Raw genomic sequence first — 26,285 nt, 5'->3', positions numbered from 1 at the left:
TAAAAAGGCAGAAAATAGACTTTATTCCAAAAGAGATTTTTAGAAGTCATTTTTCAAGAAAAAGACAAGTTCTGCTACTAACTCGAATGTTTTTTCAGTTTCTCAATCTTTCTTTTCCTAGGCTGGCACTCCAGCCAAGCTTTTTGCAGGATATGTTCTAAGTCCTCAGCCCACAAGAATGTGGCTTTGATCTTCTTCCTGCAGGGGCTTCTCAAGTTTTCCAAGCCAGGGAGTGAGAATGGTTCCAAGGCTGGTGACAGCCGTAGGCCCACAGGACACCAGGCTGGTGCCCATTGGCATTTCCACAAAGAACTCCAGTCCAAGGAATTCCAGCTTGTGCCCAGAAGCAAGCTGGCTGTAGAGCAGCCGACCCAGAAAGGTTGAGTGGGAAGGAGGACCTGGCTCCCCAGTGAGGCTGGGGCTCCCCAGTGCACACACGCAGCCTGCCCAGACACCAACCGAGAGCTCTGCTGTGACCAGAGGGCCTCCAGGGGCCCTCCTGGGAGTTACATTTAAAAGGTGTCAGGCCACCTATCAAAATGAAATGGCATGTTGTGACAGTTCAGCTTTTCCTAAAACCAGGTGTGACACCAGAAGCCATCACCCATGAATGGGCAGAGTCTGAGTATAGGAAAAAGAGTGGCTAGAGGACATGGAAAAATTGGCTGGTGCTCAGATGGTGCCAGGGCCACACTGCCCAGGACTTGTCTCGCCAGAGCTTGGCCAGATAGACAATCATCCTGGGCTGAATTCAGCAGGCCCTCACCAAGTGCCCCTGCTCTGCTAAGTGGTCCGAGTGGTTCTGAGACCAGGGCTGGTCTGGAGCGAGTCAGGCAGGCGATTCAGATGAATGATTTGGCCAGAGCCACCATGTGATCCACACCACATGCCACATCCACAGGCTCCCCAGGCACTGTCACCTGAAAAACAAGACCCAGCCCACCATGAGGTGACCAGCTGGGAGGCAGGCAGGCTGCGGATGGCCCGACCTGGGCCTGACCTCAACCACTCCGAGCCATGGTGCCTCCCCTGGAAGTAGGGATGTCACACCTCTGCACAGGCAGGTCGGGACATGGGAATGTGACCATTGTGGAAAGGGCCATCCTAGCTCCCGACCCAGTCAGCAGCAGATGCAACCATTCCCGTGCCCGACCCCCCCACCCATGAGAGGCCCATTTGGGCACAAGCACGGACCCTGAGTGCACCAAGGGACGCACACATCCCTCAGAGGTTACACCCCTGAGTGTGGCTCCACCAGAGGTCAATACCTGCTTTCAAGCCAGGTGTTCAATGACCTTTCCTAGGGGTCATCACCACAGCTCAAGTGACCCCTTCTCCTGCCTTCAGGGTCCACTTTGGGAACAAGGCCCGGCCCGGTGTCTTCACCCACTGGCTCTAGCTCCAAGCAGGATGTTTCCTGTGTCTCAGATGGTACCAGAGGTCTTGCTGGCAGTCTTGCCAACACTGCCCATCCAGGCTGACATTTCCTCAAAGAGGGCCCAACCCTCAAGGTAATGAGCAGACAGCCCTCCTGCAGATATGGAGGCTCTGGCCTGTCTGCCTTTAAAATGGCTCTCATGGTTCTACAGGCTGGCCTCAGAGACAGACACCCCAACCAGCTCCAGGTGTGCCCACAACTCAAGAATTTCCATGTGCATAGAGCCAACCCAGCTCTCCAGAAAAGGGGCACTTTCCTTTTCCCTTGTTTTTCAATAATAATAATAATTACTATTATTATTTTGAATAGGTAATGCATGCACATGACTACAACATAAAATTACCTTCCATCAAAAACAAAAAAAGTATTAAGCACCTTTTAACACCACCCCTGTCATCATCTGTCCCTTCCCCAGCTTCCCTCTGAACTGGAAACTTCTTTTAACTGTTTTTTTTGTCCTTCAGGAGGTTCTTGATGCAAACAGAAGCAAATGCCAGGGCAGTGTCCCCGTAGGCAGTACTGTGCCAGGAAGCGCACCCACACCGCTTACTCCCCAGACCCTCGCCAGACGCTAGGGCTGCCATGCAGATCTGAACCTGCCATCCTCCTGGGTGGCAGTGTTTGGCCAGGCAGTGTGACAGCTGGGAAGGGGATCTTGTCACAGCCTGTGGAGTTTACTGAGCTCAGGAGGGGAAGGGTCCTGGTCCAGATGGCCTGGCCTAAAAGCTGCACTGCAGCAGCTCTGAGCCCGGAGCTTGGCGCCTTCCATGTGGGGTGACAAGTCCATTAAGAACTCCAGGCAGCAAGGCAAATGGATGCTAGTCACCAAGTCTGCTACCAGCCCCTCCCTCCTTAAACAAACATCTTTAGCAAAACTATTACAGAAATCACTAAACAAACAAGAGTGGTGCCCCCAGTTCATCGCAAAGACACAGAGATGCAGAAAGCATTCCAGTCTGGCCATGGAAGCAGAGAAAATGTGTTTGTTGCCTCTGAGGTGACTGGGTCCAGGTGAATGCTTAGCAACCTCTTTCAGGCCATTAGAGCACATTTTGTTGACCTTCCCAGGGAAAATGACACTCTCCGTGCAAATCTGTACCCAAACGCTGCACTTAAGCACCTATGTCCTTGTTCCCCAAGTGCGCTGTCCAAAGCAGAGCAAACCACTTGGCCTTGGTTTACTCGCCAGGACGATGGTCTGGGCCAAGGTGGGCCCCAGCTGCAGGCCTAGCCTCGGAGAGCCCTCCTTGGGGAACAGTTGTCCCTCAGGCTCTGAACTGAGGCCAAGAGGAGACTGCCTTCGGCCATGTTTTATTTTTGTCCTCATCAAGGTTAAAAGGAGTTTCTATTCTAAACCAGTTTTTACTCACATCACTGCAAAGGAAAACAGTTCCAAAAATTGAACCACATTTGGCTGGAGTGACTCTTACAAGTTTGAGCAGAATCAGTTTAGGAACACTTCTCTTCACAGTTACAAGTCCTGAAAACAGATGCCCACCGGGTGAATACAGGAAGGCTGAGGGGAACCTGAGCCACGCTGGGATCGGGCCCAGCCTGACTCGCCACTTGCCCCAGGGGCTGCTTCTGGAATGTCCTTCATGGCACCAAGAGGCAGGCTGAGGATGGGGGCAGCTCAGCCTGCAAGGAGGGGCTTCCCTGAGCACCCAGCTCCCACAGGCCACCTCTCTCCTGGGCATGTAAACCTCCAGGGCCCGTCACTACTGAGGCGGCCACACAGGATACAGGATGGAAGTCTGAGAGTTTCCCAGCCTGGGCTGTGAACCCACCCTAGTCCTGACCAGAGGGGTGCACAGTGAGAGGGAAGCACAGTGTACATGCAGTTCACCCAAGTCCACCGCAGCCACTGAGCAGCAGGGAGATAGCCCCACCCCCGTGACTCCTGAGGTCAGCACCCACAGGTACAGGTGGTGGGGGAGTGCGCAGCCTCCCTGGGTTGTTTTCAGGATAACGAATGCCAAGCACCTCGCACACTGGACACCTATGCCCCACTCACAAAAAGGATGTCTGTTGGAAAGCAAGTGCACTTCTTGGGGTGAGGGGCTGAGGCTATTCAAAACTTGCCCTAGTGGCCAGTCCCAGGCCTGCAGTGCTGCCATTTAACTCAGAAGTTCCAGTGAAGGCCAGCTAACACCTGAACAGGGTGTCCTTGCCTCTGCCTGCCTCTTCTCTGCTGCCAGGGACCCTAAGTCTGCAGCTCCAGGCCCTTGTGGCAGAGGTGGACATGGTGAAGAGACCATCGTCTGGAACACAAGAGTCTGAATCTTGGCTCCGCTTTTATACTAGACTTGACCTTGACGAAACTGCTGACCCTCTCTGAGTATCAATGTGTAGCAGGAAAACATCCTGGAAACCTCCTGGAGGACAGGTGTGACCCGGTGCCTCAGAGGTCACTTCCCAGGCCGACATACTGACAGAAAAGCCCAGATTCTGAGAGTCTATGAATAACTAGTTAGCACCAGTATGGAGCTACTGACAAGCTTTAGTCTTTTTTTTTCCTTTCCTGGAATACTTTTTAAATGATACAACAAATCAAAAAATCCCTCACTGAAGATTAATAAGAAAATCATTTTTTAAAGAAGAATAACCACCTGTAATTAAAAATAAAAATAGTGAGTACAACAGAAGAGGCTGGAGTAAGGTCCAGCTACCCAACCACAGACTAACCTTGAAGGAGTCCATCTAGTTGATCTAAGACCAGGTTCCCGCCACCACCATGCTCCCAGAGCCCTGGCGGAATTAAATGCTGGGCACATCACCTCCGCCACCATCCCAACTCCCTGTGCCTCCCGTGTGATGGTGTTCCCAGGCTCAGGGAACAGGCGGGCGGGCACCAAACAGCTGGGCAACAACCCTGGTGCTCAACCACTTATTTTCCAACAACCCTAAAGTCTCCACTTTGACCCGTCCTCTTCGAGATGACACCCAGCTTTCATAAAGGAGGCAGGGCTGCCAAGTTCACAGGACCCCGGGAGGGCCGAGGGAAATAGCCCCTCAGATACCGGAGTAGCTCGAAACATTCTGCAGATGAATCCTTATTTTACTTAAATTATTCATTTCTTTTGTGTTTTTTACATGTGTTTTTAAAAAAGGCTTTACATAATTTCAAAATATTAAAATCTAACTTCAAAGAGACACACAGGCATGTGCCCACACTGGCACATGCTTCTCTTCCCAGGGACTGTCTCTGGAAGGGAAGGGAAGACGCCAGGAGCAGCAGCTGTCTTGGGGACAAGATGGGAGACTTACTTTTCATAATATATTTCGTCCTTTGTATATATGTTTGGTATTCAAAAAAATAGCTTTTTTTTTAGAACTTACAGAAGCTAGTAAATAACACTAAGGTAAACTATAATTTAAAAGAACCTATTTCCTTTTTAATTGTGAAGTGAGTCTTTTTGTTCAACTGCATCCTCCCCCTAAGAAAAGTCTTTATTTTTTAATTTTGGTGGCTGTGGTTAAGGCATTCTAAAAATTAAAACATCCTGCTTTCTTTTAAATTTGCTATAAAACATTCCTGTACACGGGCCTCCGTAAACAGCTCCTGGCACACCACTGTCTTCATTTCAAACCTCTCCTTCTCAGGAGCCGCTCAGGGCCTCACAGTGCCGGCCCTCAGCTTCCTCTCTGAGGCACCAGTATGCCTTGGTTTCCCTGCTCCATGTGCCTGAAGACAGCCTCCAGTGAGGCCTCTTACCTGGCACTGTGGACCTGCAGCCCTTGGTCAGGCTGCTCCCTCCCTGGACAGTCCACACACAAAGGCCCCAGGAAGGAGCTCAGGGCGGTGAGCCCTGCAGCCTGAGAAACGGGCTGGGTGCTTGCTCTGGCCCCTCACCACTGCGCAGCGTCACCTGATGCCATGGGGCAGGGGGAGGGTGGCCAGGAGCCAGCAGGGGGAGTGGTTCCTTGGGACTGGGGCTGGCCCAGTGGCACACGGGTGCTGCTGCCCCATCAAGTGACTGCTCTGTGGGCATTACCCAGCCCAGCCTTACCCTCCATGGGAAATACTGGTCTTCCAGGCGGCCAATTCCCAGGCACCCTCGGATATTCTTGCCCCACACAAACAGCTCTCCTTTGTCTGCAAAGAAAGAAAACAGTGGCTTGGTAGGGGCTAGGCCAAGGGCAAGTCTCTAAGAGAAAGAAAGGGTTATGAGGATGGGCTTTCTAGAACCAGGTGCAAACAGAGCCCAATGTTAAACCTCAATTCCTACCAGGCATTAATGCTTTCTTTTGAAGGGAAAAGTATGCTGTTTCCATACCAAACACATGCCCAAGTCCAGATTTACACTGTGCCTGTCACACAGTGGATGAGCATACGCATGGAGCCGTGGGCACAGGTGGCTCCTGTGCACAGCCCGCTCTGCTCACCCCTCAAGCACACCCCTCGCCCACAGTGATATCCGACCAAACCCTGCCCTCCACAAATCCTGAAATATGAGCATCCTCAAATCCTGGTCATCCTGGTAAAAGTGAGAAGTGGGGCAGTTTGTCACTTCTTGTCTGGATTTCCATATCTCAGGAGCATTCGGCTCAGATGACACATGCTTACTCTCTGAGCCGGGTCTGTGTCTATGTGCTAGGACCAGGGACAGGACAGGGACTAAACACACGTGGTTCCTGTCCTCACGGGGCTGAAGCTACTCAAGGAGAAAGAAATAAACTAATGATCAAACCAATAAATGCATGTTTACAAACTGTAAAAAATGCCACCAAGGAAAAGGGGACGGTGCTGCAGAGGACAGCCAGGTGACTGAGCCCACACTGGGGCCCAGGGAATGCCAACCTTCAGCCCGGAAGCACAGACCCACCAGGGCAGCCTCTCACCACCCAGCCTTCATCAGACACTCCTGTCTACACCAGCTTTGGGCACTCACTGGCACATAGGCCCCGTTTCACCATTCCCCCATCTGGCAAAGGCTCCGGTCATGGGAAGTTGAAAACAAGTCATGAAGAAGCCAGGGCAATATAATCTGGGCTGATTAAATGGGGAATCCTTGTGTTATGAGCTGTCAGAGCCCTCTGGTCTGCCATCATCTTTGGTCCTCCACTCTCTGACGCTGTGTGTTTAACAGAACAATTACGTCTGGTCCTCAAAATATTAGTAGGCTTTAACTTCACTGACTCCAACTCCTAGCTGCCATATGCAAACGCTGGGCCCACAGACAAGGGACAAACCCAGGCCCCGATGCTCCCTCTGCTGAGGGACAGTGACTGGCACTTGGAAGGTGGCTGTTGGGTCTTGGGGGAAATCTAGATTGGGATTTCATTTCAGTGGTACCCAAATGGCCACACGGCACAAGAGCAAACAAAAAATTGTCTACCCTAAGAGAATGCTTCATATGGATTTCCAAGTATGTGACGTTGCATGTAGTTTAAGCCTTAAAAATTTCTGGAAAATAAGTAACTGTTACATCCAGAATTCTTCCATACTGACACTTACTTGCCAAATCAAAATAGCTCTAAAAAAACCCCATGACCTAGACTCACTTGCAAATGGAAGTGGCTCACTCAGCATGGCTAATGGTAAGGCAGCCTTCCCCCCAGATACCACAGCAACCCGGTGGTGGTGACACACACAGACAACTCCCCCCACCATGCCAGGCCACACAATGGCTGTAAGTTTTAAGGCCCCTGAAATTTTGATATTCAGACAATAATCAAATGATGGCAGGAACTCTCGTGGTCATCTGGAACATTCTTCTTAGTAGCATGGGGCCAGAGTTCTGATTCCCCCAAGACCCAACAGCCACCTTCCAAGTGCCAGTCACTGTCCCTCAGCAGAGGGAGCATCGGGGCCTGGGTTTGTCCTTTGTCTGTGTGCCCAGGGTTTGCATATGGCAGCTAGGAGTTGGAGTCAGTGAAGTTAGAGTAGGCTGAAGCCTATTAATATAAACAAGGATGACCCAAATGGGTGGCCCCAGCCCAGACACTTAACAGGAAAACAGTAAGATGTCTTAATCTCAAGGAAATAATAAATTTACTTGAGAATCACAACATGAAATTAATTTAGTCCAGGCTTATGATTCAAGTCAACTAACGGGGGCAAACTGGACCGAAAAGTCACTTTGGTGGAATAAAAGTTGCAATCAAGACAAGCAGACACTAAAGGTCTGCAGACTGGGTATCTATGACTTTGTAATTTGGCAAGACTTTTGAGACATCCTCCCTTTTGGCCTCCCCTTTGATCACTCTCCCCCAGCATGTTGGAGAAATTGGGCAGATTTACCTCCCCAAAACCACAGGATGGTATTACAAATCTTCCTCTTGCCACCCCATGCTCCTGGGTTGGATCAGGGTCTGGCTTGGCCAGAGAAGGGGATTAAGGCCCACACGTTCATTTCCTAATTACCCACCATGGTCTCGCCAAACCTCTACTGGTTTCCTCTAGCACCCTGGTGTACTCAAGGGCCCCTCTCCTACAACCAACCGGTGTCCCCTTGAGAAAATCCACTTTTACATTAGCCTAACCACAAACCAAATGAACCAAAAACAAAATTACAGCATGAAAAAAAGATACACATTATACAACCTCAAAACCAAACAAATTTTGGATTAGCTGCTCTCTTTTATTATCCACACAAGGGCACCGCTCCACTAGATAGGTAAAAACTGAGAGCTGCCCAGTTCGGGGTTGAACCTTGAGAGGGAAGCTCTGCCAGTCTCTGGGCCACACGGGCCTGGTTACTTACTGGTAAGGGCAGCAAAGTGGCTGAGTCCACAGCAAATGCGGGAAACCTGGACTTCTGGATTGAAATCCGTCAAGCCAAAGAGAGTGGGTGGAATCATTTCTGGAAGAGCCGTTTCCACTAGGTTTGGTCCTTTCCCAAGAATTCCATAGCCCCAGACAAAAACATGTCCTTCCCCTACATTACAGTAAAACAACAGTCAGTCAGACCAAGTGCACCCCTAACCTCCACCACCCCACTTGAGATCTAAACCATGCCATTGAGATGCATTATATAAACATGTATTTTTTTTTTTTTAATCTCCTTGCTTGGCAAGAATGTTTTGGAGGTAGAGAGATGGATGAAACAGGTGAAGGAGATATAAAGAGGCACACACTTCAAATTATAAATTGGTCACAGGAATATAAGTACAGCATAGGGAATGTAACCTATAATACTGTAATGTCTTGGTATAGTAACAGGAGGTAACTACACTTACCATGGTCAGTATTTAATAATTTATATAATTGAAATCACTATGCTGTACATCTGAAACCAATATAATACTGTGTATCAACTACATAACAATATAAACAAATAAAATAATTTTTCTTTTCTCCTCTTTCAAGTTCTTGCTTGTGGAGTATGTCTAGCTAGCCTATCAGCCTCAGAATACAAACTTCCACACACCAGTTCACAAGTCACCCAGAAACCCCATGCGACTGAATAAGAGCCCTGGAGGACGCTTTCCGCACACCAACTGCTCTATGTTTCACGACGATCAGAAGACCAAGCCAAATACATAAACAACTTCTGGCTAGATCCCTAAAGCTCTCAGAAATGATTTTTTGGTTATAAGAGTTTAATACTCATCAGCTGTACCAGACGTTTAATCCCAAGGGCATAGCTGTCAGAATCCAACACTAAGACTCGGCTCCTGCCTGCCTTTTGTTTGCTGGCACAGCCGCTCTAGACGAGGCAGAGCTGGAGCTTCTGGCCCAGGCTAAGGTAAGGGGGAGAAAGGACTTCTCAAAACTCCAGAGGTTTGCTACAGAAGTACTAAGCTCTACTGCTATTAGTCTACACATAAATCCCAGCTATCATCTGTCAAGAATGTCATACTCCTCCTCTGCTAACTGAATTCAATCTAACTCAATCTTTCCACAGCCAGGTTCCCTTCCTCAGGCTGAGGTCTCAGGCCCTGCCCCTATCCGCCCATCCACAGCTTCCCGGTGAATGGCCTGCAGGAGGGTCTCACCATTTAATACTGCACAGCCTGTACCACCACACGCGGCTTGCTTCACCTTCCCCACTCCTGAGAAGGGTAAGTGGCGGGGGACATTCACCTGAACCAAAGGAAGGGAATGCACTGTTAGGAGGACAAATGAATGAGAACTTGGAAATATGCTGTCTTGTGTGCAGAGCTGGTGAGTCCCAGTTTATTCATTCACTCTACAAATATTTCCTGATTGTTGAATGTATGCCAAACTTCTAGCTGGGGATGAGTAACACAACGGAGAGCAAGAGTGCCAGCCCCTCTCCCAGAGTAAAGTGTGGTGGAGGAGGCAGATGTCAGCCAGAATGAACAAAAAATTAGTATGAGCTGAGTGCAATGAAGTACAGGAGTCTCTGAAAGTCCAGGTGGGAATGTCGGGGGGCCTGATCCAGCCTCGGGGGAGAAGCAGTCAGAGGAGACTTCACTTCACCCTGATGTGAAGGATGGCGAGCTAAAGGGAGAAGAGGAGGACTTCCCGAGTAGCAGGCATGGCACATGCGACAGAACGTGGTACATGTGGCGCATTCAGGTATTTACAAGAGGTCAGTGTGGCTGGGCAGGAGTGGGTCAAAGTGGTGCATATGCTGGTGAGGAGAAGGGAGGCCGGATTGCCCAGGATGCTTGGGGCCATGGCAGGGATGTGCTCTATCCTAAGCATAGTGGGGAGCCAGAAAGGGTTCTAAGCAGGGGAAGGACATGATTTCTAGGGGGGTTGTGAATGGATGTAGGTACAAGGATGAAGGACCAGGCTGTGGGGATGAGCATGGGTTCACTTAGGGATGTACTGAACTCACAGCACCTAGAGAGGCCCAAGCAGAAATCTCAAGTGGCACTAAGAGAAGTCTGGTCCTGCCACATAAGCTGGAGAGTCATGAGCATCCAGGCTGTCCTGCAGCCATGGGTGTGGCTAAGACCTCAGAAGGGAGACGACAGAAAAGGGGAGAGCAAAGCCCATACCACTGCATGGCTTTTCAACATTTAAAGGCTGGGCACAGGAATAAAACTGTTAAATGAAACTGAGAAGGAACAAGGAGAAGGGCAAGAGAGCACTAGAAGAGCCTAGTCACAGGGCCAAAGGGAGAGTGTTTTTCACAAAGATGGTCAACATGTCAATGGTCAGTATCAAATGCTGCAAACTGGTAAGGGTGGAAGCTGAGCACAATGGATGGGGGGACAAGCAGGAGACAAGGAAATGAGGAGAGATGGTACGTCAATGCAGCTCCTGAGAAGTCTGGCCTAGAAGGAGGGGCAGGAGGTAAAGCAAAGGGGTAGTAGGGTTGGGGGAGATCAAGGAGCCACATAGGGCTTTTCAAGATCAAAGTCACAAGGAGCAGAGGCAGACACCAGAGAGGGAGAGGCTGAAGTTGTGGGAAAGAAGGCCCAGCAGAGTAAGGCTTCTAAGAAGGTGGAAGGAGATGGGATCCAGGGCACGGAGAGAGCGACTGGTTCCAACAGAGAGGGCTCTACCTCGTCCCCTGCTCCAATGAGGACGGGGCCCAGGCGGGTGTGGGAGTCAGTGGGAAGCGGAGGGCATTCTCCCCTGATGGCATCTGTTCTCTCAATTGAACAGGAGGCAAGATCTGCTGAAACCAAGAGATGGGAGAGTCAGGGGACTGAAGAATGAAGTGTGGCCAGTGCAACTTTCCAACAGGATTTGGTCTTGGCGCCTCTGTGGAGAACTTTTTGGAGAGATTTTAAGTACTTCAGGACAGCCATGAATCTTTACAGATCCACTTTCAAATGGAGACAGCTGGAGGAAAACAATCCCTAAGTTGATTCGAAAAGAACACAGGGGCTTACTGGGGCAGAAAATGTGTGCCTGGAGCAAGTGGCTGTCAGGGCTCGGGCCTGGCCTCTGCTGCTCGGCTGTTGGTGTCTTCACCTCAGCAAACACTGAGGAACTCCCCAGCAGAGAGCCACTGGAGAGGCCCCACTGTTGCCACTGACAGGATGATGCTCAGGCCACAGTAGAGTCCTGGTGTGTGGGCTGCTTCGAGGATGAACCCAATGATCCTGTCTCCTGCTTTTCACACCATGGGTCAAACCCTCCCCCATGTGGGGGCTGGGCCTTATGACTAACTTCTCATGAGGAGAATACCAGCAAAAGAGAGGGGAGGTCACTTCCAAGATGAAATGATGAAACACTGCTTCTGTCTCACGAGAACTCTCTCCTGCCCTCTCATTTGCCCACTCTGATGAATCCAGCTGCCACAGGGAGAAGCCTACATGGCAAGGAACCAAGGCTTAGCCAACAACTATTAGCTGGTCAACCAGCAGGGAGGAACCAGGACCGCAGTCCAACGCTCCACGAGGACCAGCATGCTGCCAGCAACCACCGGCATGGTCCTGGAAGCAGAGCCTTCCCTAGTGGAGCCCTAAGACAAATGCAGCCTTTGAAGGACTCAGAGCCAGAAGACCCCACTAAGCCACCCCTAGATTTCTGACCCACAGAAACTGTGAGATAATAAATTTGTGTTGTTTTAAGCTTTGGGGTCATTTGTTATGTAACAATACATAACAAAGACACACCACCAATTTGTCCCCCGCAGGAAGGCTGTGGGAGATATTTTTCTCAGGCCTTGGAATCAGGAACAGCAGTATTTCTCCTGAGTACATTATCTGCTATTTATCCCACGGAAACAATGAATCATTTAAGTGACCATGTTTTCTTCTTTGCTTTGGCTACTAGGAAGCTCGGAGCCAAATCGGCAACCACTTCTAGTCACAGTGCCAGACCAGAGGGATGCATTTTTTATCATTCGACCTTTCATTTCCCTTTGTGCAGATATATCTATGAATATGTATTTAATTACCTCTGTATGCTGTCAGAAGTTTGACGATACTAACAAATGTAGTATTTTTTTTAATAGTCCTTTAAACTTTTAGAGATACACACTGAAATTTGTATGGATGAAATATGTCTTAGATTTGCCTCAAAATATTCAGGGTAAAGAAGTAGATGGAATTACAGATGCAGCAAAACTAGCCACTAGGGGTATGGGTTTTTTTACAGTGGGTAATGGAAATATTCTACAATTAGACAATGGTAATGGTCATATAACTTTGTGACTATATTAAAAACCACTAGATTATATGCTTTTAAATGGTGAATTATATCTCTATTTTTAAAACAGGCCATTAGTTGGTAATTGTTGAAGATGGATGATGGATACATGGCGGTTAATTATGCACAGAGCTCTACTTATTTTCTGTGTTGTTGGAGTTTTCCTTAATAAAATGCTTAAAATCCTTCTGTATTGTGCTGACAGTGGCTCCCTTTAGTGAGGAGTGGGTAGTGATGGGGAGAGGCCACAGGCAGGGCTTCTGGAGTGCAGCTAGCATCCTACTGCTTGATTTGGGTGGGGCAACATAGTGTCCTTGATGGTGATGCACACTTACGACCTGTGTGCTTTTGAGCATGTATGTTATACTGCAACAAAGAGCACCCTGTGAAATCCCAGAAACTTATATAAATAGCCTCCTATCCCTTCTAGAACAAGACACACAGAACACACCTAAAATAGTGCTCTAAACCAGGACTACCTAAGGGAGGTACTGATTACAATGGCTTTTGAACCCAAGTTTTCTTTCCAGGCTCCAATGAGATCGCCAAGAATTCGGTGTCCTGAAAAGGCAAATATTTTAAACAGCAGGTTAGGTCTAAACACCACTTTATACATCATACTTTGGTAACAGACCTCTTATAAATGTCCATAACACTTTGTATTTCCAAACCTCCCAGCACCAGGCTGTAAGTGACCTCATACCTGCGTGGAGTTGGTAACAGAGGCCAGCTGCAGGTACTCAGAGTTTCCCCAACCAAAGAGGCCTCCATCAGCAGACACAGCCAGGCAGCAGTCACCGTAGGTGGCAACCTGGACAGCGTTCACTCCAGCAAGGTCTCCGCCCAGCTTGGTGGGCATGCTGGTGATATTGTAGTGACCCAGACCTAATACAATGGAAAATCATGTTACTTACTTTTAATTATTTATTCTTTTAACAAAAACACTTATATAGACTTACTGTGTGCCAGGCACAGTTTTAAGCACTTTACAAACACCAACTAAGAAACCCTCATCAGTCCCTCTGCACGCTCTACAACTTCCTTCTCCAGGTTCTCGTAAAGAAAAAACATAGTAGTAATTGTGTATTTTTTAAACCCTTGAAATTTTCTGTCTGATTCAAGTTAGAAATCTTTGCAAGGTGAAACACCACTCACTACACAGTGAACCTATTGGACCCCCCAGACCCTATTAGGATACATATACAGAATATTGTAACAAGCAGTTTCTAACATACTCTTGGGCTTGCCAGAAAATAAAGGCAATACGTAAGGGCCCATCCCACCCCAACTCCCCAAATCCCCCCCAAAAATAACAGTGAACTGAAACTGACAGACTGGCGTGGTAAAGAGGAAAGGACAGACCTGCCCCAAGGACAAATGTCGCCATCAGCCCTGTGCGCAGGGTAGCCCCGGGCAGCCGGCCAAGGCAGAGCACTCAGCCACAGACCCTGAGTAAACCAGGCTTCCTCCAAGTCAAAACCTACTAAACACATAAGCAAAGATGCCACAATGAGTGAGAGAAAACTGAACCAATGAACAATCGATTTATACCCTCCAGACTTCACACAGGAGAATTCAGATCTACAAAATAGGAAATAACTCTGTATGCAATGCTTCCAGAAATAAAAGCGTGAATAGGAGACTGCCAAATACGGCCAGGTAAACTTGAAAAGGAAGCAATGAAATGAAAAAATAGAGTTCAAAGGCAAAACTCAAACGGAAGGACAGAGAGGCTAGTCACAATCTAGTCATAATCTGGGAGAATGCTATCACTGATAAAGGGTGCAATGCTATCAATGATAAAGGACACAGATAAAGTATAAAGAATCCTAAAAATCAGTAGGAAAAAGACAAGTAAGTCAACAAAAATGGGCAAAGACACCATGTACATTTCAGAGAAAAAAAACCAAGCCTGTCCAATAAACGTATAAAAAAGATGGTCACTCTCAAATGGTAATTAGAAAAATGCAAATTCAAAACCTCAATGACATACTACTTCACATTCACCAGACAGGCAACAAGTGTTAGGTGGCTAATACCAAGCCCTGGCCAGGCTGTGGAAGAGCACCCTGCTGCTGTGGGGGTCCCCTGTTACAACTGTGCTGGAAAACAACCATTTGACTACATGTGCATACCCTACAACTGGCTTCTATTGATGGACTCCTCACTACAGCTCCTAAACTCTTGAACACATGTACAAGGAGACATATGGATGGCCACAGAAGGACAGACTATTGTAGAACAAAAAGTTACAAGCCATCCTAATATCTATTGACAGGAAAATGAATAAATTGAGTTATATTCCATGGCAGACTATCAGACAGCCATAAAAATGAATGACCCTTACTATGCTGGATGGACAATGACTTCAATGGGGCATGCGGGGAGACTCAATAATATGGGTGAATGTAGTAAACAAAATGTTTTTCATGTGAAACCTTCATAAGAGTGTATATCAATGATACCTTAGTTTAAATAATTACATATAAAAAATAAATGAATGAACCACATTCAGCAAGGAAGCAGGATACAAAAGCAACACCCAAAAATCAACTGCTTATTCTGACAACGAACAATCCAAAAATGAAAACCAAGCAAACACCTCTATTTACAGTAGCATTCAGAAGAAAAAATACCTAGGAACTAACATATCATATCCAAAGAGGTGAAAGACTTGTACAATGAAAACTACAGAACACTGCTGAAGGAAATTAAAGAAGATATAAATACACAGAAAGACATCTTAGGTTCATAGACTGGAAGATTTAATATTGCTAAGACGTTAATAATACTCAGAGTAATCTACATTCAAGTAATCCCCATCAAAATCCCAACAATGTCTTTTGCAGAATGGAAATAACTCTTCCTAAAATCCAAATGGAATCTCAAAGGACCCTAAATAGCCAAATGACCTCAAAAAAGAACAGCCAGGCCAGAAGTAAAGCCTTGCACATATAGTCAGATAATTTTTGACAAGAGATACAAGACCATTCAATGGGGAAAGGGCAGCCTTTGTAACAAATGGTGTTGGGAAAAACTGGCTATTGGCTATCTATCCTGGTCTGTTGGTTTATGTGCCTGACTTTATGCTAGTACTTTTTGATTAATGTACCTTTTTAGTAAGTTTTGGAATCAGGCAGTGTGAGTCCAATGTTATCATTACCAAAGAAACACACATTTAAAAAACTGGAATAGCGTCTTACTACGCTGATGGACAGTGACTGCAATGGGGTATGGGGGAGACTTGATAATATGGGTGAATATAGTAACCACAATGTTTTTCTTGTGAAACCTTCATAAGAGTGTATATCAATGATACCTTAATAAAAAATAAAATAAATAAAAATAAATAAACTGGCATAGTAATTAAATTAGCTCACTTAAATATTTTACTTACTAGAGGGGTTAAGGGCAAAGTAGAACTTCTATACATCACTAATACAGTATAAATGGTAAAATTTTTGGAACATAATTTAACAACAGATTCTGAAAATCATAAAAATATTCTAATTCTTTGACTCATTCCTGGGAATTTGTCCTAGGGCAATAAATCCAAATGAAAGAAAAAGCTATGTGTGTATATATGAAAAATGTTCTCTCTTCCCAATGTCTACTGTAACCTCTCCCCAAAAAGAAGTATGCCTTCTGACAACAGGGTAATGATTGGTAATTTTTTGATAAATGATTAATTTACACTATGGTAATTTGATACTGTATCATACAAATATTAAAAACATAACTGTAATTGTACCAAGAGGGAGAAATGTTTTATGTAAACTTGAATGATAAAACAAGTATATAAAAGACTTCTATGCTATTACTATGATATAAAAGATGTACACATATGAACAAGGACTGGAAGAAAACAGGTAACAGTGAACAAAGATGACTGGTAGCAATGGCAGGATTACTGAGGATTCATACAAGACTTAATTTCAAAGGCCTTCCTTTCAAACAAATATCAAAAGCCAAAGATTAAGTATAGCAGGCTGATAAAGTTTATCCCTCATTCCTCCTCCTTTAAACATACTCTTCTCCAAAGTTAAAATTGAGCTCCTCATTTGTGGAGCACCTCAGGTGGCACCTGCAAACTCTGTTACTGGGGGAGTCTCTAATCCTCTCCAACCTTTATTGGATATTTCCATGGGAACAGGGAGAGGTGGGGGAGGAAAGTGAGGGACACATAGAACAGCATGCTCAGGAAGTGACAATAGAGGTTAAGAGTTAAATCACGGAATGTGGGTTCCAGCGCGAGAGCCCACAGCTCACAGCTCCATCCTGCTCCATCCTGAACCATCCTGAGGAAGTGAAAGGCTTGCTACCTGTTTGCCCATCCGCGCCCCATCCACAGGAATAGACCTCTCCTTTATCCGTTAGGAACATACTATGGTCCTGACCACAAGCGACCTGTCAAACAGAGGGGAAATCCTTAGAAACCCAGTATCCCAGGCCACAGTCCCAAAACTTGGCTCCATTCCCTACTGCTCCCAAGCAGAGAGGGCCCAGTCCAGGCAGGCTGCCCATACTACCTCCACATCCAATTTTCTCAATCCACACCTGCCCAGCCCTTGTCCCCACTGCACTGGCACTGTCCTTGCTACCATACAGTGCCAGGGGTCCTGAGGGGCAAGCCCAAGAGCCCCTCCCCACCTCTCCATCCCTGAGGAACCTCTCCCTCTTCCAGTACTCTCTTCTGCCTCCTGTCATGTCCAGTCTCTGTCACCAGCTCAGCCTCTGCTTCATGCCCCTCAGTGCTGGACTCCTTCTCCAGGGACTGTCTCTGGCCCTTTCTCTCCCACTCACACTTCCTGGGAAGCTGCCTGCATCCATTCCCAAGGCTTTCCCGGTCACCTCTACACGCTTCTCTCCAGTCTCAACAACTGCTGAGTTCCAACCTATTTTTCATCACCTCCTCCCCAACCCTGCTCCACACCATGGCCAAAGTAGCCTTTCTGAACTAATCATGGTTTGGCTGTCACTCAGCCCCCAACTCTCATGAGGAGGAAGTCTAACCTCCTTACCAGGGCACACGAGACCCTGCATCGTTCACTCCCAACCTGTCTCCCATCTATCCCACCCCACCTGGGCAAGCACAGCAAACTCCAGCCACACTGCACGCTCTCAGCATGCTACAGCCTTCAGGCTGCTCCCTCACCTCTGCCATAAAACCTTTCTTACCACCCACCCCAATTTATCTGATAGATTCCTCTGCCACTTCCTCCACAATGCCTTCTCTCCCTTCCCTTCCACCCCTGGTAGACTTAACAATTCCTTCTGGTGCTCTCAGAGCACTTTCTGCATGTATCCTTTTACATTTTAAATATTTATTATTAAGTACCTACCATGTGCCAGGCACTGCACCAGGGATGGGATAAAATGATGAGCAAAAGAAAGCAGCCTGGAACACACACAGCAGTGTTGTGCCATGACACAGCTAGCTTTTTTTTTTTTAATAAGGTATCATTGATATACAATCTTATGCTCAGGTTTCACATGAGCAACACTGTGGTTACTACATTCCCCCCACATTAACAAGTTCCCACCACATACCCCTTAACAGTCACTGTCTGTCACAGCTTTTCTAACCTGTCTCTCTTACTAGAATACTACCCTCCCAGACCTTATATTTTGGACCCCATGTCTAGTATAAATCCTGGCCTACACTAGGCAGGCAATCATTTTAACTTTAGAATGTATTAATGCAGAAAATCCCCTAACAAATCTGCGTAACCCCACCCAGCTTTCACCCTCTCAAAAGCAGGTAGCAAGACCAGTGGCTCTCAGCCCATCTCTTACCTGGACCACCTGTCCATCGAAGTCCTGCATTCTATGGACTTTGTGGCTTTCACTAGAGCCGAGAGCAATTTGGAGAGAAGCAAGAGCTACGTCATGGTCCTGGGAAGCACTGTGCAGTTCTATCCTCCCCGGGCCTCCCCCATGCACATAGAATAACTGTTAGGGAAACTCACAAGGTCAAATATAAGGTAGAGGCAGTCTTAGGCATGAAAGTAAAACAAAACATAATCTTTTGGTGATTTTAATATGATGCCAGAGTGGAGACTGGTGTTTAGACCCAACAGCATAATGTGAGGACCTAGAGGGAAACTTCTTCAAAGACTAAAATTTTTTAAACTAATCAATCTGGTAGAAATATGAAATTAACTCAGAGGTCTATGCATCACAATCAATGCTCATCTGCCCTCCCACTCACCAAGCTAAGGTATGCAGCTCAACCTGAAGGAAACAATACTGTCCACAGCCTTCGGGGGGGTTCTCACCACCCCTCTCTGGCATGAGGACCCTTGCAGTTCACTGCTCTGAGTAATCAGTCAAGAAATGTTAACTGCTTAACACAATTTGGGTAAGGGGTATTCCTTTGGGAACTCACCTGTAAATTTCATTTTCGACCACCTTTCTTCCACACTGCCCATAGGCATTGTTTCCCAGGCTAAAGACTAGAACATAACACCACCAATTAAATCAGTTCTGCAGGTTCCTGGGATCCCAGAACATCAGGACTGTAAGGGGGTCGCAAAAGTGGTCCTGGTCCATCACTCCCCCACCCGCCACTGGTGTCCTTCCCCACCATTCCCAGCCTTGCAGGCATGCTGGGCTCCAGACCCGCACACCAGCCGGGGTTCCTTCTGCCTTCCCCTCAGGATCCTAGTCTGCCTCTTGGGAATTCCACAGCACAAGTTCAGCATTTCCTGGCAAGGCCCTAGCACCCTCATTCCCTGTACCTGTCTCTAGGTTACCCTCAATGCCAAATCCCCTCTTTAAAGAGTTCGCTTTTTCCTACGAAGCACACTTAGCCAGAAAGTGAAATTTGAAAAACGTAGTCAAGTCAGCCTTTCCCTGGAAATGACCGCTCTTCTGGAGAGAGTCAGTGTTAACTAGAAGCCTGGACTCTGAAAGCCCCCACTCCTTGGGAGAAGGGTTAGCAAACAGGCTTTCAGCACAACAGAAAAGGCTGTTCACACACTGCCTGGGTCAGTGACTTCCTGGCAAAGTGAGTAGGAGGCCTTGACGAGGCTGCCTGGTGTGCGCTATCACACTGTAAATCCCAAGACTCTCCGAGAACCGCAGAGAGCAGAGAACACGTAAGAGTTGACAAGGCCTGCCCAGTACAGCTCTCTTGAGCCATCCTGCTGACTGACTCGGGAGCCAATGGCTTCACTAATTAGATGAACCCACCTATCCCAGACAGATGGCCCAATGGCAAGAAAGTGGTCCCCACTCCTCCATCAACCTTGGACGAGTCAAGTTACCTCCTTCGCCGTCTGTCAGGACGAGAGAGTGGGCTCTGCCGCAGGAGACCTGCAGTACCCGTGTCTCCTGAGGTCTGTCCAGGGGCAGTGGGATGGGCGAGGGCTCCAAAACATACTCGTATCCCCTCGCTGAAACCAAATGATCAGGTTCACGGCACATGACACTGACTGGGAGCCACAGCACTTGCAACATTAGAAGTCATACCGCCCAAACCCCACACTGGTACACAGAGATCAAAATGACCTACTCAAGGCATAAGTGAATAGCAGAGCTCAGACTAGAAGCCCAGACTCCAATTCCCAACCACCGCACCCCACTGCCTCCATTGTACTTCAGATAATCGGAAAGCACACACAGTATTACTGAAGAATCCCTTCACATGTCACTTAATGCCATTTAGGTTTTCAAGGAAAGTAACAGCATTTTCCTCAGTAAGGTTAATACCACTTATATTAGAAGGAGGCAAAGAGAATATGGAGATGAATTTGCTGCATATCCATTAAATCTCTCCAGAATGATAAATCAGAAACCATTAATCCAGGATGTCTTTAAGGAGAAAAACTGGCTGGGAGGACAGAGGCAGACAGCAGACTTTTCACCACATATCCTACTGTGCCTTTAGGTTTCTGAAGTATGCAATTCTAAAAAGAAATTCTTAATATTTAAATAAGCAAGTATGGGGAAAAGTTTTCTAGAAGTCACTCTGAAGAAGAAACTGACTGTTCTTTATAACCTATTGGAGAAGCCAGAAAGTTCTATGTAGGGATCCCTCTCCTACATGTTAAACAATGAGCTAACGAATATTTATTACAGAGGCTGGAGTTCAGGAGATGTGCAAATGCAACAGCACTCAACCTGTTCCCACTAAAGGCCCCTCCCTTTCCTCCTATGAATCCCATGTTGAAAATCTGTCTACAAATAAATGGCATTATTACTGCTATGACAATACACTTGCCCATCTGCATTCATCAGTGACTGAAAAAATATTCAAAGGGAGCTTTTGATCCCCATGGATAACTGGTTTATCACAATGAGAGGATGTGATTCTAGGCAAAACCAAAGAAACTGCACAATGTTTTAGCTTAAACAGCCTTATCAGTTGAAAGTACTTTAAAATACTGATGAGTGACTCACATCCCCCATTACTCTCTGCATAGACGCCTAAGGGCCTGGGAGGCAGTAAATATATAACACTTAAAGGGAATCTGGCTCTAAATGCAACAATAAATGGAACTGAAATACAGAGGACAGAGGTTCATGGTAAATGGCATCACAGGGATGCACTCAGCAAACGCCAGACTGGACAATTCCACAGGATACACGGTATTTCCTCAATTAACCAACTTCAAGGAAAAAAGACTAAAATAGACTTAAAAGACTTTTAAAAGTCTAAACAACTAAATGCAATGTCTAGACCTTACCTGGATCTTGATTCAAACAAAATTTTAAAAATAAAATGAAAATCTAATGACATTTATAAGACAACTGGCGATCTGAACACTGATTGGACAGTTGATGTTGTTTAAGAATTATACTGTGAATTATTTTTAGCTATGAAAATGACCCTTTTTCTTTTTTGTGGGTCATTTTTTTTAGATACACACTGAAATATTTATGAATGAAATTAATGTTGGGGTTTACTTAAAATTGTTAAAGGGTTAGGGTGAATGAATAAAACAAGATTGTCATGAATTGATCGCTGAAGCCAGTAATAGGACATGGGATTCATTATACTACTCTATTTCTGTATATGTCTAAAATCCCTAATAAAAGGTATGAAAAATGTAATGTGGCATCCTACAGCTAATAAAGACTTCAATACTGCCTTATAAAAGAATTCAGGTATAAAATTAAGTGAAAAGGGACAGAAAACAATATACTATGATCAGAATTAAATTAAATATATTTTCATATGAATGAGAAAACAAAAAAAATTAAAAGAAAGGTATGCTGAGTATGTAGTTCAGGGTAATTTCACCCTTATTTTAAAATTGTTTCTCATTATTCTTATAATACTTTTTGGATAATGTCTACATTTTAAAATGACATTCTATATAATTTCTAACATTTTTACAATCCAAGTTTCAAGCCTCCATTTTAATTTTTTTCCCACACCATGTTCCAGGTACTGCAGAGTATCTCAAGTTACCTCCAGCTGAGAAAGAAAGGTCATCTTTGGGGGCCGAAAAGGAACATCTTTACTTATCAGCCAATGTCCTTCTGCCTAAAGGTTCAATATTACTACCCAAGAGGCTGAAAAACAGTCTAGTCCAGATGGCTTCAAACAACATCCCTTGAGGACTCCAACTATTTTGTTGCTACAGTTTCGTTTATGAAACATTTTTGAAAACCAATCATAGCAGAGAAGCCAAGGTGAGAATGCTCACTTTTGTCTTTCTGGCTCCTGTGAAATCCAAGTTGAGAATCTTTGTTGAGTCCCATACCCCAAACTTTCGTAACATCCTTGGTTTTAGAGGACAGCAATGTGAATCCATAGCCGCAAGCAGCAGATGAAATCTGAAAAAGAGTGCCTATGAAGTAGTAACTGGTTTGTGATATCAAGTTTTTTGGCAATAAATGACAGGCTGTTTTACCCAATCAAAGAACACGTTTTATTAATATGGCCAATAACACTTTTTGACCAATAACCATGCGTTAAGTGTTTGATACGGATTAGTTCATTTAATCTTCACAAACACCCTATGAACTAGTTGTCCCCATGATCCTCATTCACTAAGACATAGTCTAGCACAGTAGTTAAGTTGAAGACTGCCTTCATTTGAATCTTGACCTACTGTTACCAGCTGTGTGACTCAAGTCACAGTAAGAACAGCAAGCTTTATAGCATTAACTTGACCTATTCCCACCCACCTCAGTTCTGCAGTAGCCCTGAAAACCAAGATTCACGATTATGATGAGTGCAGTGTGACAGCCACTACAGGAAGAACAGGAGTGGAACAACTTCAAAGCTACATTCCCAGAGAATTCTTACTTGCTCTGTCTAGTGGTTCCCTGGAAGACCCTATTCACATGGCTTTATTTATTTGACCTAACCCAGTTATCACCCAATGCAAACAGCCTTTTCCCCAGGGATGTTTCCTCAGAACAAGCAGAGGTTAATGATGAATATTGTAGCTGTCCAAGGTGGTAGATAATGGTTGGAGCAAAAAAAATAGGTTAACTAAGAAGCTCTCAACCAATTTGACCTGACGTCTATAGAACACTACACCTAAACAGTAGGATGCACATACTTTTCAAGCAAACATGGAACACTGATTCTACAGCACAGATCCTATGCCAGGCTATAAAACAATGGTTCAATACATTTAAAAGGACTGAAACTAAACAAAGTATGTTTGCTAACTACAAGAAAATTAAACTGGAAATCAACAAATAAAGAATTTAGGGAAACCACATACATTTGGAAATTAAACTCTTCTAAATAATTCATGGGTCAAAGAAGAAATCACAAAGGACACTGCAAATACTTTAGGGTGAATGAAGACAAGTTTTTAAAATTTAATTAGTACTATAAGAACTCTTCCTACAAAGAAAATGCCAGATCCAGATGACTTCACTGGTGAATTCTACCAAATATTTAAATATCAAATAATACCAATTCTTGATGTAGCTTTACAGAAACTCATTCTATGAGGCCGGTAATACCCTGACACCAAAACCAAAGACATCACAAGGAAAAAATCCTCAACAAAATATCAGCAAACCAAATCCAGCAAAATATAACACGGTTTAGTCACCAACAGCAAGTGGAGTTTAATCCCAGATTGCAAGGTTGGTTTAATTTCCAAAGATCAACTAATATAATTAATGTATTAACAGAATATAGGACAAAAAATACATGATCCTCAACAGACACAGAAAAAGCATTTGACAAAATCTAATCCCTGTTCATGATTTTAAAAAAGAAACTCTCAACAAACCAGGACAAGACGGGTACTTCCTCAACTTGCAAAAGACATTTATGAAAAACATACAGCTAATGTCATACTTAAAGGTGAAAGATTAAATGCTCTCTAAGATCAGGAACAAGACAAAGGTGCCACATCAATTCAACACTTTACTGAAGGTTCTACCCAGTACAGTCAGGCAAGAAAAATAAAAGGTATCCACACTGGAAATGAAGAGGTAAAACTATCTTTATTTACAGACAACCAGACAGCATGATCTTGTATGTAGAAAGTCCTATGGAATAGACAAAAATCTATAGAATAAACAAGTACAGCAAAATCACAAAATACAAAGTCAATAAACAAAAACTAATTGTGTTTCTATATACTAGCAATGGATACTACAAAAATAAAACTAAGAATACAATTCATTTCAAATTAGCATCAAAAAGAATAAAATGCTTGGGAATAAATTTAACAAAGTGCAAGACTTGCATACTGAAAACTACAAAACATAGTTGAGAGAAATTAAAGACTTACCTAAATGGGGAGATATTCCCATGTCCATAGATTAGAAGACTCAAAATTGTTTAGATGGCATTTGTACCCAGATTGATCTACAGATTCAACATAACCCCTATCAAATCCCAGAAGTATTTTTGCAGAAATTGACAAGGTAATCTTAAAATTTGTGTAGAAGAGCAAAGATCCAGAATAGTCAAAACAATTTTTAAAAACAAGAACAAAGTTGGAAGACTTACACTTCCTAATTTCAAAACTTACTTTGAAGCTACAGTAATCAAGAGAGTGTAATTTTCACATAAGAATAGACATACAGATCAATGTAACACAATTGGGAGTTCAAAATAAACTCTTTCATTTACTATCAACTTATTTTCCACAAAGCCCCAAGACAATTCAATAAAGGAAGGATAGTAGTCTTTTCAACTAATGATGCTGTAACTGTTGGAAATCCACATGCAAACAGACCAATACCCCACATCATACACAAAAATCAACTCAGAGGATTGGCTCAAAGAACTGACTGTAAGAACTAAATCTTGAAGCGGCTAGAAAACAGGAAAATCATCTTGTGATCTTGGATTAGGCATATTTCTTAGATATGTCAAAAGCATGATCTACAGCAGCGATCACAAACTCATCAATCGAATTTTATTAAAATTAAAAACTTGTTCTTCAAAAGTCACTATCAAAAAGAAAAGGTGTGGCCTGGCAGAAAATACCCGCACGCTAATGGACCTATAGAACCAGAATACATAAATAACACTTACAACTCAATCACTAAGAAGTCAATCCAACTTTTCATTCATCTGGAGCTTGAATTCCCTTTCCTCTCTCCCCTTTTCAATTAAAAGATCATTTATCCTTGACATATAAATCAGAAGCCAACCTGGTGAAATCTGCTTCTTTTTCATCCCCCACCAAGATTTCCACAACTTTCCCCAAGCAAGAACCTATCCTAAGCATCCATTTTTGCTCTTCTGAATGTTGACTTCTAAGTTAAGCCGCCCTCCGGTAGCTGTCGTTCGCTGTCATCTTTACAATCTCACTCAGAAGCCTCTTGTGCAACTATTCTTGAGTGGGCCGTTTATCCTTCCTCTTTCATCCTTTAACTGCTTCCGTTAACATTTCCTTTCTGAGTTGTTCACGGACTTCAGTCGGCCCACATTTTCTCCAACCTTTTGAAATCTGCTTTCCTAACAGGAGAATTTCTCAAACCAGACAAGTTCCTGAGTGCGAATCCTACTGTACGTACACCTATGGGGGCCTTGGACCTACCCTTTAACTCTCTGAGCTTCCCCAGTAACTGTGGGGAATGACCGACTCCCGGGGTGATGTGCGAATGACCTAAGGCGAGGAGACAACCCGGGACATCTCAGCCGCTCGGTTATTGTTAGCAGCTCCCTGAAGCCGCTTGACGGCAGTCATCCCCGAAGTCTGACCACCCATCGTCGCCACCTCCCCGAAGTGGGCCGAGTGCCGCGGAGAGGGGCGGCGAGGGTCGGGGTAGGGAGGGAAGGAGCTGCGGCCCGCACCTTCTGGTCCAGCTCCAGGCGGTAGGGCACAGGCTGGATCCTGCGGCGCGGCCGCGACCCGGCGCTGGGCCCGGGCCCGGCGCTGGGCAGCACGAAGGAGGGCACGCCCAGCGCCCCCGAGAAGCTGAAGCCCCACACGAAGATGCGGTCGGTGCGGGCCGCGCGCTCGCCCACGTACTGGAACACGGGCGCGTCCGCCTCCTGCCGGCTCCGCGAGCGCTCAGACGCCGTCCAGTGCCCGCGCCCCGGCCCCGGCCAGCTCAGCCGCCACCCCAGCCGAGCCGCGGCCGCCAGAGCTGCCAGCGCCATGCCCCTGCTCCACGCCTCAGAGGCTGCTGGCCGCCGCCATCTTTCGTGACCTTTGACCCCACGCCCCGGCGGAAGAGCCCGTGGCCACGCTTACTACTGGCTGAAGGTAAAAGCGCTGAGGGCGGACAATGGCTCGGGGGGAGGGGTGGGGGAGGCTGGGAGCCGAGTGAGCCGGCTGTGGGACTCAGGCCTGGCCCTGCCCTTTAGTGCGCGACCCTTCTCCGAGCTGCAGCAGCCGCCTGCAGCCACGTCCCTTCCCGCGCAATGCACGTTTCCTGAGC

General features: G+C 45.7%; 1 protein-coding gene across 1 annotated transcript; it reads right to left on the bottom strand.

Moving 5' to 3' along the window:
• RCC1L (RCC1 like) lies at positions 1-26,004 on the bottom strand. Its single transcript, XM_017667100.3, has 11 exons — positions 25,696-26,004; positions 22,118-22,247; positions 19,730-19,858; positions 18,850-18,916; positions 18,258-18,309; positions 16,784-16,868; positions 13,165-13,346; positions 9,380-9,467; positions 8,146-8,319; positions 5,449-5,534; positions 1-920 (listed from the first exon to the last, which is right to left on the bottom strand). The coding sequence occupies exons 1-11, from the start codon at positions 26,002-26,004 to the stop codon at positions 843-845; spliced, it is 1,380 nt and encodes a 459-aa protein (XP_017522589.3). The 3' UTR covers positions 1-842.
• Positions 26,005-26,285: the final 281 nt, after the last annotated feature.

Source organism: Manis javanica, chromosome 10 (genome assembly GCF_040802235.1).
Source record: "Manis javanica isolate MJ-LG chromosome 10, MJ_LKY, whole genome shotgun sequence".
Taxonomy (NCBI): domain Eukaryota; kingdom Metazoa; phylum Chordata; class Mammalia; order Pholidota; family Manidae; genus Manis; species Manis javanica.
The sequence above is the reverse complement of the archived record's forward strand: the minus strand, read 5'-3'. Positions and strand labels throughout refer to the sequence as shown.